A 15416-nucleotide genomic window follows, 5' to 3' on the forward strand; every position below is an offset into this window, starting at 1 on the left:
CACCGACTGACCACTTAATATTGACGTACAGATTTTGGCCGCTTCCTTTGCCGGCCAGATTAAGTCTTTGATGCCAAGTCGGCCGGCTCAATTGAATCATACGGGTGGAGTTAAATACCAGTGATTTTTCTTTAATTTAATGAAGACTTTCGGCTCGTGACTTCCCTCAACTACAGTAGCTTTCTGCTTCTTACTTGTATCAATAAAAACGTCTCTTTTTAATTAGTGTTTTTAGGGTTTGTTGATCAAAATGTTGGTCTCTATTACACCTTTTCAGTTTATCAACGTCATGCCCTTGCCGTCTACATTTAAGGGGTACCATTCTACTATCGTCGTAGCTTTCAGCAAAATTCGTTCCGTACCCATACACGTAAAGTTGATCTCCAGGGAAATTTTACGTTTACAGCTAGCCGCTTTCTCGCGGCCGGAAAACCAGCCAATGTTTCATCTGCTTTCAAAGAGATCTTGGCGCCTGTTTCCGTATGATGAACGGGATCGTACGAAAGTAAAACAACTGCTGTAGGTCCTGTCATAATGTTTCGAGATTACTAACACATGCATTTAGAAAAGGATGTCTTCGTCGCTAAAGTTGATTGGATCTTACTATCTCGAATGCAAAATAAGGGAACTTACGACAAACGGAAATAAATGGTGGAAAAAGACAAAGCTACAGAGTAACTGAAGCTTTAGACAGTGTTTATTTACATTAAAACATATGATCAACTGTACGCCGCCTACACGCAGCACCTACGAGGTCGTTTTCTCATAGAAACCCTATGAGCGAGGTAGGCTAGTTACAACATGAAAAGGTAGTTTTGGTGAGGAGCCCATCGAAATGAATACAAGCCTGACCTAATTATGCCAAAGCTAGTTGCAATGCCCATTTCAATTTAGCTGATAGCCCAGCCTTAACCCAGCTGGTGCATGTACAGCTGGTTCCATGGTACATATCCTTGTACGTTCGCCAGTATAGGTCTTTGATCTGCCTTGTCTGTACTTGCTTTCATTGTCGCCCGCGAGCAACACTACAACGAGATTGCTTCCACTTATTCGCCGGGCTCCTTTGGGATTCCGGGTCATATCACAAATCATAAATTACAAAAACTACCCCCTATCTCCCACGACATTTCGAAGTACGCGAAAGAATGTTCCTAGAACCGTAAACTTCGCTCTGTTGCTGCTTATTCTAGAGCCGGAACCCACAGGCACGTGCAGTGATGAAGGTTTGCCTAACAACAGTGCATCGCAACGGCGCTGAGCAGCAGAACACGCCTCTACCTTCGAGGTCCGCTGTGTACCACCATCCAGGCCATTAAGCAGAGAACCCATATGAAACGGGCGAGATTTATTTTCAATACTTGAGCATTTTGTTGCGCGTTACGCAAAACGAGCCTCTGAGAGAGAAAGCTGTCTACATGCGCGTCCATATATGAAATATATGCATATGCAATAGGCGTAGAATGCATATATACTCGTATGTGTGTGCTCTGTAATACTTTTCGACTTTTAATTTTTGAAGAAGCAAGTTCGGAATCTCATGCAGCTATGCACACCCGCTGCATTTGATCACTTGCGTCTGATCAAGTAGATAAAGAAACGTTTTTGCTGAAATCGTAATTTCCGGCAGCCGTAACGATATAAAATGGTGAAAACGATATATTCATTTATTGTAACTGTTTTGAGCGCTTTGCAGGCAGGCATCAACAAACTCTGCCTTGGATCGTCTTTGATTTTGCCTGCGTCACACCGCAAGACGTTACTAGGGGAGCGCTTTTTGTTTTGATCCTCTAATGTCCCCCTGTCTCAATTTTCAGCGCGAACCTCTTTCCCCAACATAGCAGCATCGGAAACAATGGTTTTCATATACAGGCCAGTCAGTTCGGTGCTGCCGTATGCATAATTCTCCTACGCGGTGCTTGATAACATGGATTGGTTCTGCCGGTACTGAAGGAAAGCGACCCGACGCAGCCGGGCACGATGATATTGAAGGAGATTACTAGGGCATAAATATGTAAATATATGTGTGTATATATGTGTACTTGACATCGCTTTAGGGTTGAGCAGGTCTGCGCTCGCATCGGATACGACAGGGATCGAAAACTAGACATGGCAAAATAGGACAAAAACTACGAAATAGAAATTACTTATGATTAGCTATAAGCACTTAGCACTTAATGATATAGAACAAAATTTCGATACGAACCCTTTCGATTATCATGTCAGATGTACTAAATGTATGGCGAAGAGTCAATTGATCTTGCCTGTCGGCCTGTTCCCCCTTCCTAAAAGATCGCTATGTATTTTCTCGAGATTTCCAGCGCTCAAGTTTGTCGAAACGTTAATTTTTATCATAATTTCGAAAGTATTATATATGCTCTTACATAACCTAGATGTGCTGCATTGATCATTTGTAACTTACCTAATGTGAGATCTGAAAAAAATACCATGACTTTGATCCCTTGAAAAAACTCCTTGGTAAAATACCTTGAAAGAGTAGGCCAACATCCATGAATTAAAATCATCGAAGATGGCGGCAATAAATAAAGATACTTTCAGTTAAAAGTTAAAAAAAAAAAAGAAAATATCTTTAAAAGTGATTACACTTTGTATATTAATTACGTTACTTATGCCTAATTGCATTGCTAAGACGAGGACTCTTGTGGCTTTATCTCCTCAGTATCTATACGATGGCATAAAAGTAGCTCTACAGTGAGCAAAAGTGCTAGACTAACGTTCATAAAACATGGGTTAAGCATAAATTCATAGGCTTACAGATTTTTTTTTAGCTAAAGACGATTTTTTCGTCGCTGCAAACCGATTTTTACGTCGTCTAAACATTTATAAAAAGTTATGTACAATACAAAACACCCTCTTTCGCAGCAGTGGTATTGCCTTGTCTAACTTCCAGACTTTCGAGCGTCACAGCTTTCATTGCAGATAATGTCGCTCCGCCAATATAACCGCTCTGTTTTGATTCATCGATATCGTCATTTTCTTAATTCGACTTCGCTGAATTCAGGTAGCCGGTGACCACTGCTACGTCAAAAAGCCCCGTTGCTATCCCGAAACTCGCCATTATCAACAGCTATAATACCACTATTGCTTGCACCGTCCTCGGCCCGGCCTACGTGCGTTCTCCTTCTTTTCTTTCCATAACGTACCTCATGCAACCGAACGGCTTAGAACGTACGATCGACAGTCAAAAGCAAGTGGCTCAGGTGATCTACGCCGAAGTCTATTTCTGCGTTTTCAGCTCAAGTCGTCGTGTTTTTTTCCCAAACGACCGCACGGATCGCCCCCGCCCTCGATACCGTCATCTGTCTAGTAACCGAGAGCAATATCTTCTGTCGTTGTCTTATGCTGCTGTTGGCGTCGTTACTGCTTCTATCGTTTTTTTCTTCTTCTACTGCTGCTGACTACGAAAGGCCGTGGCACTTAATCGTAGCAGAACGCTAAAAACCATTGGTAGCACGAACTGCCGTATTAAACGCTCGCGTTCGGGACCGACGTTATGACCGCTGTTGATGCTGTCGCGGTAAAGCTCTTACCTAATGTGTCTATGATTCGAAGATACTGACTGGCTTTGTCGTCTGCTTGACGTCCGGCGACAACCGCAGACTGCGATTGTGGCTTTATTGTTATGGCTTCATAGCTGGCTTCGGTGCCATAACGCGGTTGTTTTTGGTGCTGTACGTGTGCCTTTCATGTCCTGCCCGTCTGTGCGTATCCGCGCGTATGTATGAGTGTTGTGCGGTGTAAATAAACGACTGCGGCCGACAGCAGCGGCAAAAGTAGTAATGGCGGTAGTTGCTCCGGTGGCTGAGTTTGACTAGATCATGTTATCGTTGCTTTTCATGCATTTATGCATCTAGCGCGTACACGCTTGCCGTCTGATTCTTTTCTACTACTGCGCTTTGATAGCCAGTTCTTTGAGCTTAGTAGTTCGCCAAAAGCATTCTCCAACGAGCGAACGGACGGAGGGCTTCGTTGTGTCCCTATGGAATCGCACAGTTGGGTACCAGTCGACTAGTTCGGCCACTCTGTTTTGATAGCTGGGATCTGGTGAATATGGAGCGCCACAAAAAAAACCGATTAAAGTGTTATACCGCTGCTGCCGATCACCATTTGCTAAACGTCGCTTCTCTAAACATATCTCCTATTCTTTCGACTAAATGGTACAAATTCCATGGAAAAAAATCTGTTTCATGCCCTTCGAATTACAGCATCGCTCCCAGTGCCCTCCACACCAAACAGCGATTGGTAGCAGCACCCAGACACTGTCCACTTCTTGAAAGCTACTTCTCGCGCCGATGTGCCGTCACAAAATAGACCAGTATATATATATATATATATATATATATGGATGTAGCTGGGCATCAACCCAGATCAGAAGGCTAAAATCTGCATTTCAGATTCTCACTTTGCTACACCGCAAGCGTCCTCTTGTACACGGCATGCGAGCACAGACGGTTGTTGTAGGAGTAGAAGTCAGTGCTCGAGATATCCGCAAGAAAAGGCTAGCTCTCACGAACGACGCGCTGCAAGGCGGTTCGATCAGAGTTGTTTCCCGAATGAAAATGCCGGTGGAAAGCGAACGATTAGTTGCAGACGACAAGTTTGGGCATCGGGAACTTATAGATGTCGATCGCGTATGGCTGTAGTGACTATTCGTTATCTGTTGCAGTTACTTCTCACAAATTAAAAACAGCATTAATAATTTCGAAAAAGTACAACGGCAACGAAACCGTACGCTAGTAAATTGCCGAAACAAAACATGATGATCTGCAGCGTGTGCCAATTGTTTATTTGATTTGGGGGCAGGTAGTACGAATCGGGCGCGTTACCCGTTCTGTGCGCGTGTGCACTTCTTTGTAGGAGTTGAATAGACATTAATATGGGGTGGAAATTAATTAACGTATACTTTGCTATGTATTTAATTCAATAACTTTTTTTCTCTTCGTTAAAGCGACAGTTACTATGAAAAAGTTGATACACCATATACGTTCGCATGTAAATCTTCTTGTCTTCATCTTTTGGCGACCGTGTGTAGTAATAGCTAAGAACAGAGGACGTGCAATTTCTGATGGGGAACGCTAAAAGGATCTGTAAAAGCTGCTTGACGCCGACGTTTGCTGGTCGGCCCGAGAGAAATATACTCAGTAGTAATTATGGCACTGGAATATTTTTTTTTTCTGAAAAACATCATTGACTTTTTAATGTTACTTTGAATAATCGATCAGATGGCAAAGGGACTGATATCAGAAAACAAATTCGAATCAACGCTAGATCCTGGCTCGCGGATCTACGGAGTCATGAACGCCCTTGGCTCTGTGATGGCGAGCCTAATACTCGCTCTTATGGCCACCCAGCAATATGCCGATAATTTCCGAAAGTTCACCGCTTGCACACGTTTAAAAATCCAATTAGCAAGGTGTATAAACATCGATCGAGGGTAGGAGATTTAGCGATAACAGAACTCTGATAGCGATACGTGCAACAGATGACGGCCGAGCTTTGTTACCACCGCCATTGTACTGCTGACACGGTAACTGCTACAGAAACGGCTCGCTAATACATTTTCCCGTGTAGGAGACATCTTTGGAAATTGACAAAAATAATTGTCAAATATCTTCGTATCTATTTGAAAAAGACCGCAGGCTAAATGTGGCCTGGCAGCGCTGAGACTAAGGAGACATTGACCTGCGACCCCTTCCAATGAACAGGACCGTATGGTAGATATTGTATCTGTCTCAACAACATTACCTGTGCCTGTACGATAGCCCAATGTAGTTCGGCTGTCGAGTCCTATTCAACGAAAATATCTAAATGTAGGCAATATCGTCAGTAGGAAAGGACCTCTTTCCGCATGTTTTTCCTTCCAGTATGCAATGCGTGCAGACCGAATGTGCACTCTAGAACTGCCTGAACGTTATTTTCAAGACTGTATTATTATTATTATTATGACATATGTCCCTACAAGCGGCTTTTTCAACGAAGCAGGACCTTTAATATACGGCTTTAGCAAGAATATTTGGGGTGCTCGAGGGTTAGGCACTGCCATACATTTTGTAAGCTGAGGCAGGTACATGCTACGATCGAGACATGAGTGACAATCGAAGTTGCATGTTCCCTCTCCATACAACCAGTTCAAAAGAACGCGCGCGAATTTTGCAGATATCAACATCGCCATATGTGGTACAAGGTTTCACGTTTCCCTGAACAGAAACAAAACAAAACAAAAAAGATCAATTTTTACAATGCTATTAAAAATTGACTCAATCAAAAAAGACTTCGGTAAGATGATATCAAGTTGGAAGTAAACACTATTTGTAGTTATATTGAATGGCAACGTCATGTCATTTAATGGGTGATAATACGAGATGATTCTCGGCCAGAAGAGGAGCGAACTAGCGAAAGTTGTCAAAGTTTTGACTTCAGTTCACTTACAGTACCAGTATGTATATCTTGCACTACGGATAACTTCTACCTTCACTTTAAATTCCTTTGATTTGTGAAAGTCGCTCACCTACAAATGTTTCAGACGTATTATATCTACGCTCTAGCCTTAATTACAATCGTCGTCCTTTTCAGCTGCAGATATTATCGCTTTTAGCAGCCACGTAATTATTTTCTAAATTTATTAGTGTCTACTTAATTCGGTAGTTATTTTTCTGAGCCGATTCCAGCTATTCTCCTATGCCCAGAACAGTCGGGGGTCAGCCTGGCAAAATGGTGTTTCAGAGGCGGCCAGGAGAAGAAGCTTTGCTGGGCTTAAGCTGGATATCAGAAACAGCTCCAAAATGAGTGTCTACTAAGCATTGCGTAGACGGCTGGCCGCTTCCTTCGTACAGCAAAATATATCTACGCTCGATTGCGTAACTAAGTCACCACGTACATTTACCTGGTGACCAGCTCTAACGTACCTACAGGCGTTTTAGTTTTTATAAATACGATCGTAATCGTAGGTCAGCGCTGAGACTCGAACCAACATCAACACCCATATCGTTGTTGACTCCCATGTAGGCTCACTGAAAAGATGCGCATTAGCCACCCAGACCATGCCGCCCTTACGATGTGACCCTGCCCCCCCAGTAACGTTCATCGCACGGCAACTTCCCCGTCAGCTTTTTTCACTATTCCTAGCAGTAGATGAAAGAGGATGTAAACGAATGTGGACCTTGAAGATTAAAGCCACAAGAAGGTTCGAGGCTCGTAGCTTTTTTAGTTAATGATTGCTCGACGCTGACTGGACGAAGCACCTTTGCTACGAGTGTTGTGCGTAGTGTCTCTTATCGAAAGTAGTGACCTTCACATAACCTAGCCACACAGATGGTTATAATTCAAGAGTGTTATAAACAAGGTGCCACTAGGAAGTGCTAACTAACTTGGCAATTTTTCACTGGTAACTTATTGAGAACAAGAAGTCTACTAATTGATATAACTGATGATGAGTTCTCAGAGGCCGTTCAATTGTGATAGACCTATGGGTTATTCTCATGTAAGATGCCGTCCGCTCGGCTGCCGGCTTGTTGATAATAAGGTTTACCGCTTACGTAAGCACATTTGTTATGCACATGGTGTGTCTGAGCACAAACTTTACGATAGCAAAGTTGCCAGCATCTCGCCTTTCGTCCTAAAGTTGAACATCAGTTAGCTGTTACGATAAAAGCACAACACTAACTTCTCCACTGATCTCTAAAGAAGTAGAAAAGAAACAGTTGCATGATGCATGAATGTTATGTCAAAGGTAGTTGCTCTGGCAAAAAGGACAAACGTAATTTGGATGAAGCTCTTCAGACTGTCTGCGAGTAAATGGAAGCTGTGGGCTTTCGGCAATGTTCAACTGGTTAAGTTTAATTTACGTTGAAAATTGAGAGTGAAAAAGAGACGTGTCCCTGGTACGCCTTTCTTTCTTGTTCGTGCTGATCTTTTCCGTACGTTGTCCGTAAAGACCACGTAAATCCATCTATGCAGATGCGTAATCCCTTGTGTCTCTCACTGTCAAAAGTTGAATGTAGTCGAATGACCAATTTACAAAATAATCTTCATCTGATAAATTCATTATGGAACGGTGGCACGCATACTTAGCATCTAATTATCTGCTCAGAGCCGCATAATGATCTTTATGAAGTAGAGAAGCAAATTGAATGAGTTACAATATGGAACCGCCTTCTTCTTTTGGTACCACTTTGGCGAATATCAGCTTCCAGCTTGCGAAAGAAAGCTCACGTCTTCCCCATAACAAAGACGGCATTTAAAATAATATTATGATGAAATGATTATCGTGACAAATCCGTGGAGGTCCAGTGCCTGCCATCTATATGTTCAGATCGTTGCAATAAAGCAAAGTGAGTAAAGTATCACCTATTCTGCCATTCTGATAGATGACGACCCAATAATTTGAGTCTGAAAGGTTGATAAGCTTTTGTTGGATCTTTTTCATTTGGGTCGTGTACTGAACAACCACAAGTCATTATAATACTATCGAGGCGTTCGATCGGCAAAATTTGGAGAGAGCGAAAGAAAAAAGAGATTACGCCAACCTATGAAAGGTTAACCAATATTAAAGATGAGATAAAAGCCGATCACGAAAATTTTAGGGGGAAAAACTCGTTGTTCGCCGTCAGCAGACAAAACAGAACCTCAGACCCCCATCCAACTGCCGATGATGATCACCAGGTAAATTCTTGATTCGATTAATAATTTGTATTCTGCCTATCGAAAAACGCATAGTTGGTCCCTATCGAAGACGCTGCCAAACAGATGCGGCGCTATCTGTGCTTTTTTATCACCCGTTCTGCCCGTTAGCGAATCTGCATCGATCGGTGAAGATATCTCATGTCCGTCCATATGGTATCGATATCTAACGTAACGGCAGACGTCAAAACACTTTCCGCTACAAGACGCACCAAAATCACAGCTGAAGAAAGACTTTTTCATTTTCGAACCGAACAAACGAAAGAACGAACAAAACAGCAGTAACGAAAATAAATAATGTTGTTCAACGTTGCCAGCACCGATAAGGACGCGATAAACGCAGTCAGCGCGCCGCGGACAGAGGGCCTCGGCGAAACGCGACGCTCCGTCGGCCGATGCTTTATCTCTCTCGTTGTTCCACTCTCTCTATACGTATCTGTGGCTTGAAAATAAAGACAAAACGCGTAGTGCGTTGCGCTCGGTCAAGCCATTGTCAGCCATAAACGCTTTCTCTTTGTAGACTTTAGTAGACCTCGCTAATACATTACTCGTTGTACCTTATGGCCAAACCTACAGATACTGCTTTACTGAATGGATATAGGAAAGTTGTTGTTTTCGCCTATAATGCTATTTTTTTTTCCTTGTTCTTGCTTGCCGCGACATCCTTAACGAAAAAAAAAAAAATAAATAAAACTCGTCTAATGCACAAAAGTTCATTAGATGATACTCAGACAGCTGACTATGAGAATATGTAACAAGCAACATATGATAATAGACTATGAGTTTGGCGACAATTCTATTAAATAGGTAGTACATCGCCAATGCTATAAAAGCTGGTTCTTAATTAAGACGTTATAATTGGATAATGCCAAATTGGGCTTCGTTTCTATAGCAACCATTTTTGAATCATTCTTATTCATTCGTTGCGTTGTTATCACCGTCAGCCTGATTACACACGAACGAACGTGTACAGGACGGAGTTCACGGCTACCGATACGCAAAAATTAGAAATTCAACTGCCTGAATGCTCAATAATTCAATGTCCTATCATGCTTAGTACAATTAGTGTGAAACATTTTACTAGAATCGCGTTCATGAGCCCAAACCTCGGCTTCAGCGACAAAGCATTTGGAAGCAGGCGTCACGCTAAGCTTCCTGGTTAACTATTTTGTGACTACGAGCTAATGGCAAATTTCGTTTTGCTACTACACACTGAAAACGATACTAACATAAGGATACTTAAGGGTATGCATAAAGTATAAAGCCCACATGATCTACGAGACGAATTACGTTGAACACTTTAAGGCGGCACGGAGCTCTTATGGAGGCTACGGTAAAATTTGTTGTCTAACAAAAAATGAAGCTCGTTCCACCTTCGATTAAGTGTCTCTCCTTTGTTCGCTCACGACTCGTCGCGGTCGCGTGTTTCTAATACAAGGTTAAAGAGTTGCCTGTTCATCCGGCTGCCGTTTTCTACACGCGTCTAAGGATCATCGCGCGAAAACGCATTCCCTCTTTGTTTTTTCTTCTAATAGACATGCACGCGCTCGAACAACGTCAACCGCAGCGAATGCTTCTTGTTTCACATTTCGAGGTCATTAATGAGTAAAGACGTCATCGTTATCGGAAATACATCAAAGCCGCGTAGTGCTAGACGATCTGGCGTCGCCCTCAAACCGGTGTGCGATCTCTGAACCGACGACAGATCATATGAGCCATGTTCTCGGTGGCGTCGCTGGAGCATTGATCCAGTGGTATCAGAGAATATCTGCATGGGGAGGGGGAAAGGCGGTATTCTGTTGTTCAGCCATTTCCATCACTTCGACTTTCGCTTTGATCGGATCCGCAAGTATATCGACAGATCTGATGTTAAAACGGAGCATCATCGTCAACACCCACTCAGGTTAAACGTGTGAAATTGAACGCGACCGACTGCGTCTTTAATCGATAAAATCAGCTTTTGAAGGCATCATCGGAACAAACTGAATAGTAATAAAAGACGAAATCTTTATCAGAAGTTCTGTATGAGGATGAAGAAGAACAAAGGCAATGCTACACTGCAGTATAAAGGGAACGCTATATTATTTCGGTGCTTAGTTTGGATTAGGCTAGGTAGCTGCTCAAGTACCAACGCCTACAGAAATGAAGAGCTGCTCAGGGGCTCCTATGATTCAGGTAAAAAGTTAATACTAACAAATAACGTACTTGGGAACTCTGGGGGGGGTGTGGGGGGGGGGGGGGGGGTACTATAAATCGGTCATGAGACAAGAGAAGTCAGCATATGTAAGACCGAAACTCTCAATCATCGAAAAGCAGTAAGGGACGAACTGTTTGTAGTAGATTGTTAGAACTGTAATTGACATATCGCTTGAAAAGGGTTCATGTTAAAAGTTACATTGCCAGGACTATTTCGTTAGCCGATATTTTGCTTTTGTTATTGTAACAAAAATCTGTCCCGGTTAATATTTAGATAATTAAATTAGGTGGGCTAAACGAAAATTATCTTTATAAACGCTTGGATAAATCATGAGACTTGCGCGTTCGAGCTCGGTTGGCCAAACTTCTAAGTGACGATGTTTCCATCTATTGTGTAAAACATCTAACGATTTAAATCTGCGCTGAAGGTACCTTTGACATGGACTATTGTGCAAAAGAAGTTTCGATGAAGTTAATCTTGAACTGAGCAGTCTGAGTCAAATTGTACTAACTAGATTTTGGGTGTAAATCACGCAGTCTAAGGCAAGATGAAAAAAGGAAGGTATCGCCGCTTCTGCCTGTAAGCAGGCGACTGCCGAGACTTCTGCCGCGCTTAACAATAACATGTACTAGTCTAGAGCTCGAATCGTTACTTCGAAAGAAGATGATAGCAAAAAAAAAAGAAAACAATATAATAAGTAAGAAGGTGTAATATCAAAAGGCACTTTTTGGTAATGCTCTCTTTGATTTCTAGGAAAGTTTTCACTTAATGAAATTCAGTATCTCGCGCAGATCCCTTCATATGTAGATTCGAGACAAGGTGCCTTTGAATCGTTGTAACAAGACCTTGTGGTGGACCTGCCCAAGGGAAGAATGAACCTATAATGTAGGGTCGTCCATTCCCAAAGTGTCAATTTGATTCAGATGTTTACGCAAAGTTACCGATGCAGACGAGGTACCGTTGATCAGAGCTCGTAGAATATCGATTTATTGGATCAAAGGATTTAGCATTCATTGGTCATTGAGCTTTTGAGCAAAAGCAGTTGTTCCAAGGCTCAATATTACGCACTGTACGATAGCTATGCTTCATTTTCCAGGACATTTTTTCTTGTGATTACGCCTAAACTTCTATTTCCTCCCACCATACGAATTCAAGGAGGATCGGCATGAAGAAATGACATACGTAATACAGTGGCTAAGGACGTCGCAGGAAATTTGAAGGACAGTACGTGAATTGATCGCACAACGTTGCGTGACGCGGCACCATCGCGTTCGGTTCTACAAGATCCTTTAACTCCTTTTTTTACAAATTGCTTACATTCAATTATATAGAGGGTTCGCCGTGGGAACTGAGAGCAAAATAATTACATTGTGTGGCGTTGCTGCACATTATTAACTGACCGCACGCGCGACCCTTCACTGATTAATTCTTTCAGAGTGATCAATAACTTCAAGGTAAATTACGAATCCTTTTCGATGTCCTATGCAGGACAGCTCAAATAACTCAGTAAATACCTATGCATTATTGATTTCAATTGTGGCATTCTTGCGTCTATGACCAACTGATGGTAGTTGAAGATTGTTGCGATCGATATAACATCTATATTCAAGTCCTAAAAGAAACTTCGCTTTCATTCCTTTTAGTCAACTCTTTTTTTTTTTTTAGTTTTAAGTCTGAGCGGATTTTAAGTTATGAATACGTAAGCAAACAGAGGCACAATATGGGCTTTATTTGACTTCATCTAGTCCCAGAAGTCCAACAACCCCCAAAGGAACATACGTTACGAATTTGACTTACTGAATGTGAAAAATTTTGAAGACAGAACGTTTAGGTTTCAACTAACTGGGTGCCTTTCAGAAGCTCGGAATCTTTACTGCACCATATTGTAGTTATAGGTTGATAACATAAGTATTATTCCTTGGGGCCACTCAAGTTTAGGAACAAGGCTTAAAAGATGATATGATGCAATGTTTATGGTGAACATGACGAACTTGTTGTCATCAGCGCATACCAAACACTAGACCGAGTAGATTTTTAATAGGCAGCATTAAATGAGCGCTGTTTGAGGTCGTACTTTCCAAAATACAACGGTCGTGGATCCGTTTTTCGAAAATAGCCCGTCGATCTAGGCTTCTTAGAGATCTCGACGAAAAAATATTGGCTACCTAATTTCAAAACACTTCTTAATGAAGGCAGAACCTACGTTCCTAAAATATCATATGGTTTGTCATTTTGTTATACATTTCCGTTAGCGGCAGGAGCACTTATGTCCACAAAGCAAACATTTTTTGTATGCGTATCTTGGTGAGTGTCTACTTTGCCACATCTGGAACAGCAGCATCGCAAACAACCTTTCAACACGTTTTACCTGAGCGCCATCTGCAGGATGCACGGGTTGGCTGGAAGCAGGGCCCGTTTCGTAAGTCCCCGTACTTCGGGTGATTCCTCGTAGCTTAAAAACCTACCGATATAACTTATTTAATTCTAACTCCTGAGGCGGTTTACTTGACGCTCGGGAAACAAATGAAGCAATGCGAATTTTCCGAAACATAAGGAAATAGCGTATGACCCTTACCTTTATTAGTGGACTTTCTATAAACACGCGATCATCTCTAAATATTCCGGCGCATACATCGTAGGTGTGGGCTGGGCGTCAGGCGCCTAACGTAGTAAGTGCCTGCCTGTAAGATTGATCTGCACTCGGTGGGCTGCACCTTATAACATGAACAGCTTTTCCCTAGGTACTAAATAAACGAAGCTGACAATTAGTGTGAATGTTTTGGCCACAAGCCATAGCCGCATGAAAAGCTGGAGCTACTAATCAAAGAAGTTAAACTGTCAGGAACTTCAGTCAAATGACGTGTAGGCACGGCGGCCTTGATAAGTGTTCATGAAATATAATAGGGACACATTTGTAACGCAACTCGCTTGTTCCTTTAATTATTTCGCAGCGCATAGCAGTCTGTAAACATAACACCAAATAACGGCACCTTCCTTTATAGCTTTATAAGCACTAGGCTTCGTGACGACTTGATCAATTCGTGAATCGGAAATGAGAATTTCTAAATTTGTGTCGTTCTACACCGCAAAATGACATTATGTATAATCGACTATTTAGAAAAATGTGTCTCTACGAAAATAAAGAAGCACGCTCATACATCTGCTCATATATTGCGGGACTAATGTCACCAGGGGCCTTGTGATCTTGCTGTACTTGTCTACCACATGCTTTATCAAATAGTGGTAAAGTTCTGACATACAAGAGTGTTAAGTTAACTTGTTATTGATTCGACGATACATCAGACTTCTATTGGGCTTCTATTGGGATCAATGCACGATCTCAATCGAAGTCAAGCCTCTGAGTGTACTTCGTTTGCGATCTGTATCTGGGAAAACTGTTTCTCAGAAGTCTATCACTACGCGGCATGTTTGGATTTGCTTTATATTTAAAGCTAGATAAAGCACGAAACAGAACCTCATAAAGTTGAAGGTGTGTCATTACACCGAGAAAGTGTAGACGTTATCTTAATATGTAGCAGTCGTCGTTGTCGGGTATAAAAAGATTCAGCCGCTTAAGCAGCTTAAGCTTCCTTAAATAAACGATTGTTAATAAGCCGTCAATGTAGTCAATTTAGGAATCGCAGCAGCAGTAGTTGTAAAAGTGTGGCAGACCGAAAATGTGTCTTGAATCACGTGTTATGTAATTTGTAAATTGCAGTTTTTATATGTGCGTATATATATTAGCGAAGATTAATGTTTTTTGGACCTTCCTTTGCAGAAAATCCACCACGATTGACGTCGTTTTATTGCTCAACTAATTTTTAGGAACTTCATTAACGTTCGTGTGTAGTTGACGAGCTCGCAAAGCCACAAAGAACTGCCAACTACCCACACAACGTTCCCGATAGACCATAATCTACATTGGTGGAAACAAACTTTTACATTTTCATTTGAAATAGAGCCCTTTTAAATTATATAGGGGTCGGCGGTAATCGTTATGTTCGTCCATGTTGAAGGACTTTTACTTATAAATGAAGCAACGAAAAATGAAAACGCTCCTCCGTGACCTCTAACAGAAGCCTACTTTCATCTGTACGTCTGTTACTTCAGCTTGGCCTGGCAGGTCTGATAGCACACTCGTCTGTTGATTGCATTACTTTTTTATTTTGACTGCCGAGCATAGTTCTACGTTACGGCCTATGGCAAATGTTTGTTTAATTAATAATATTAACAAAAAACTAACACTTTAAGCGAATTGCGACTTATATATGAACAATTTTATTGTAAACAGTTTAAAAGATTTTTTGCTGCCAACGTTTATTACTGGATTTAATTTTTCATTCGCTTGAAATTGTATTATACAAAATAAGGCAAAAACCTTTTGGCAGTCTGACAAAGTGACAAAAAGTCACTTAACAATCTGAGACCCTTGTACAATAACTTTTCAAACTGTCAAAGACTTTCTCGTCGCCATTTTCCTGTATAAGCAGTTTACAGTGACTGACAATAAAACCATGGAGTA

At 41.7% G+C, this 15416-nt stretch overlaps 2 protein-coding genes across 3 annotated transcripts in view; both read left to right on the plus strand.

Annotated features, from left to right (window-relative positions):
• The window catches only part of LOC147757380 (uncharacterized), a 5941-nt gene extending 3359 nt beyond the window's left edge, over positions 1–2582 (plus strand). For both annotated transcript variants that reach the window (XM_086982073.1, XM_086982072.1), the window contains exons 3-4: positions 1191–1285; positions 1815–2582. In XM_086982073.1, the coding sequence (XP_086838199.1) occupies positions 1191–1285; positions 1815–1920 (201 nt within the window). In that variant the 3' untranslated portion in view covers positions 1921–2582. The remainder of the gene's footprint in view (positions 1–1190; positions 1286–1814) is intronic.
• The window catches only part of LOC111244842 (semaphorin-5B-like), a 52021-nt gene that overhangs the window by 3956 nt on the left and 32649 nt on the right, over positions 1–15416 (plus strand). The gene's annotated exons all lie outside the window — the stretch shown is intronic.

Source organism: Varroa destructor, unplaced genomic scaffold, assembly GCF_002443255.2.
Source record: "Varroa destructor unplaced genomic scaffold, Vdes_3.0 BEIS01000002.1, whole genome shotgun sequence".
Classification (NCBI taxonomy): domain Eukaryota; kingdom Metazoa; phylum Arthropoda; class Arachnida; order Mesostigmata; family Varroidae; genus Varroa; species Varroa destructor.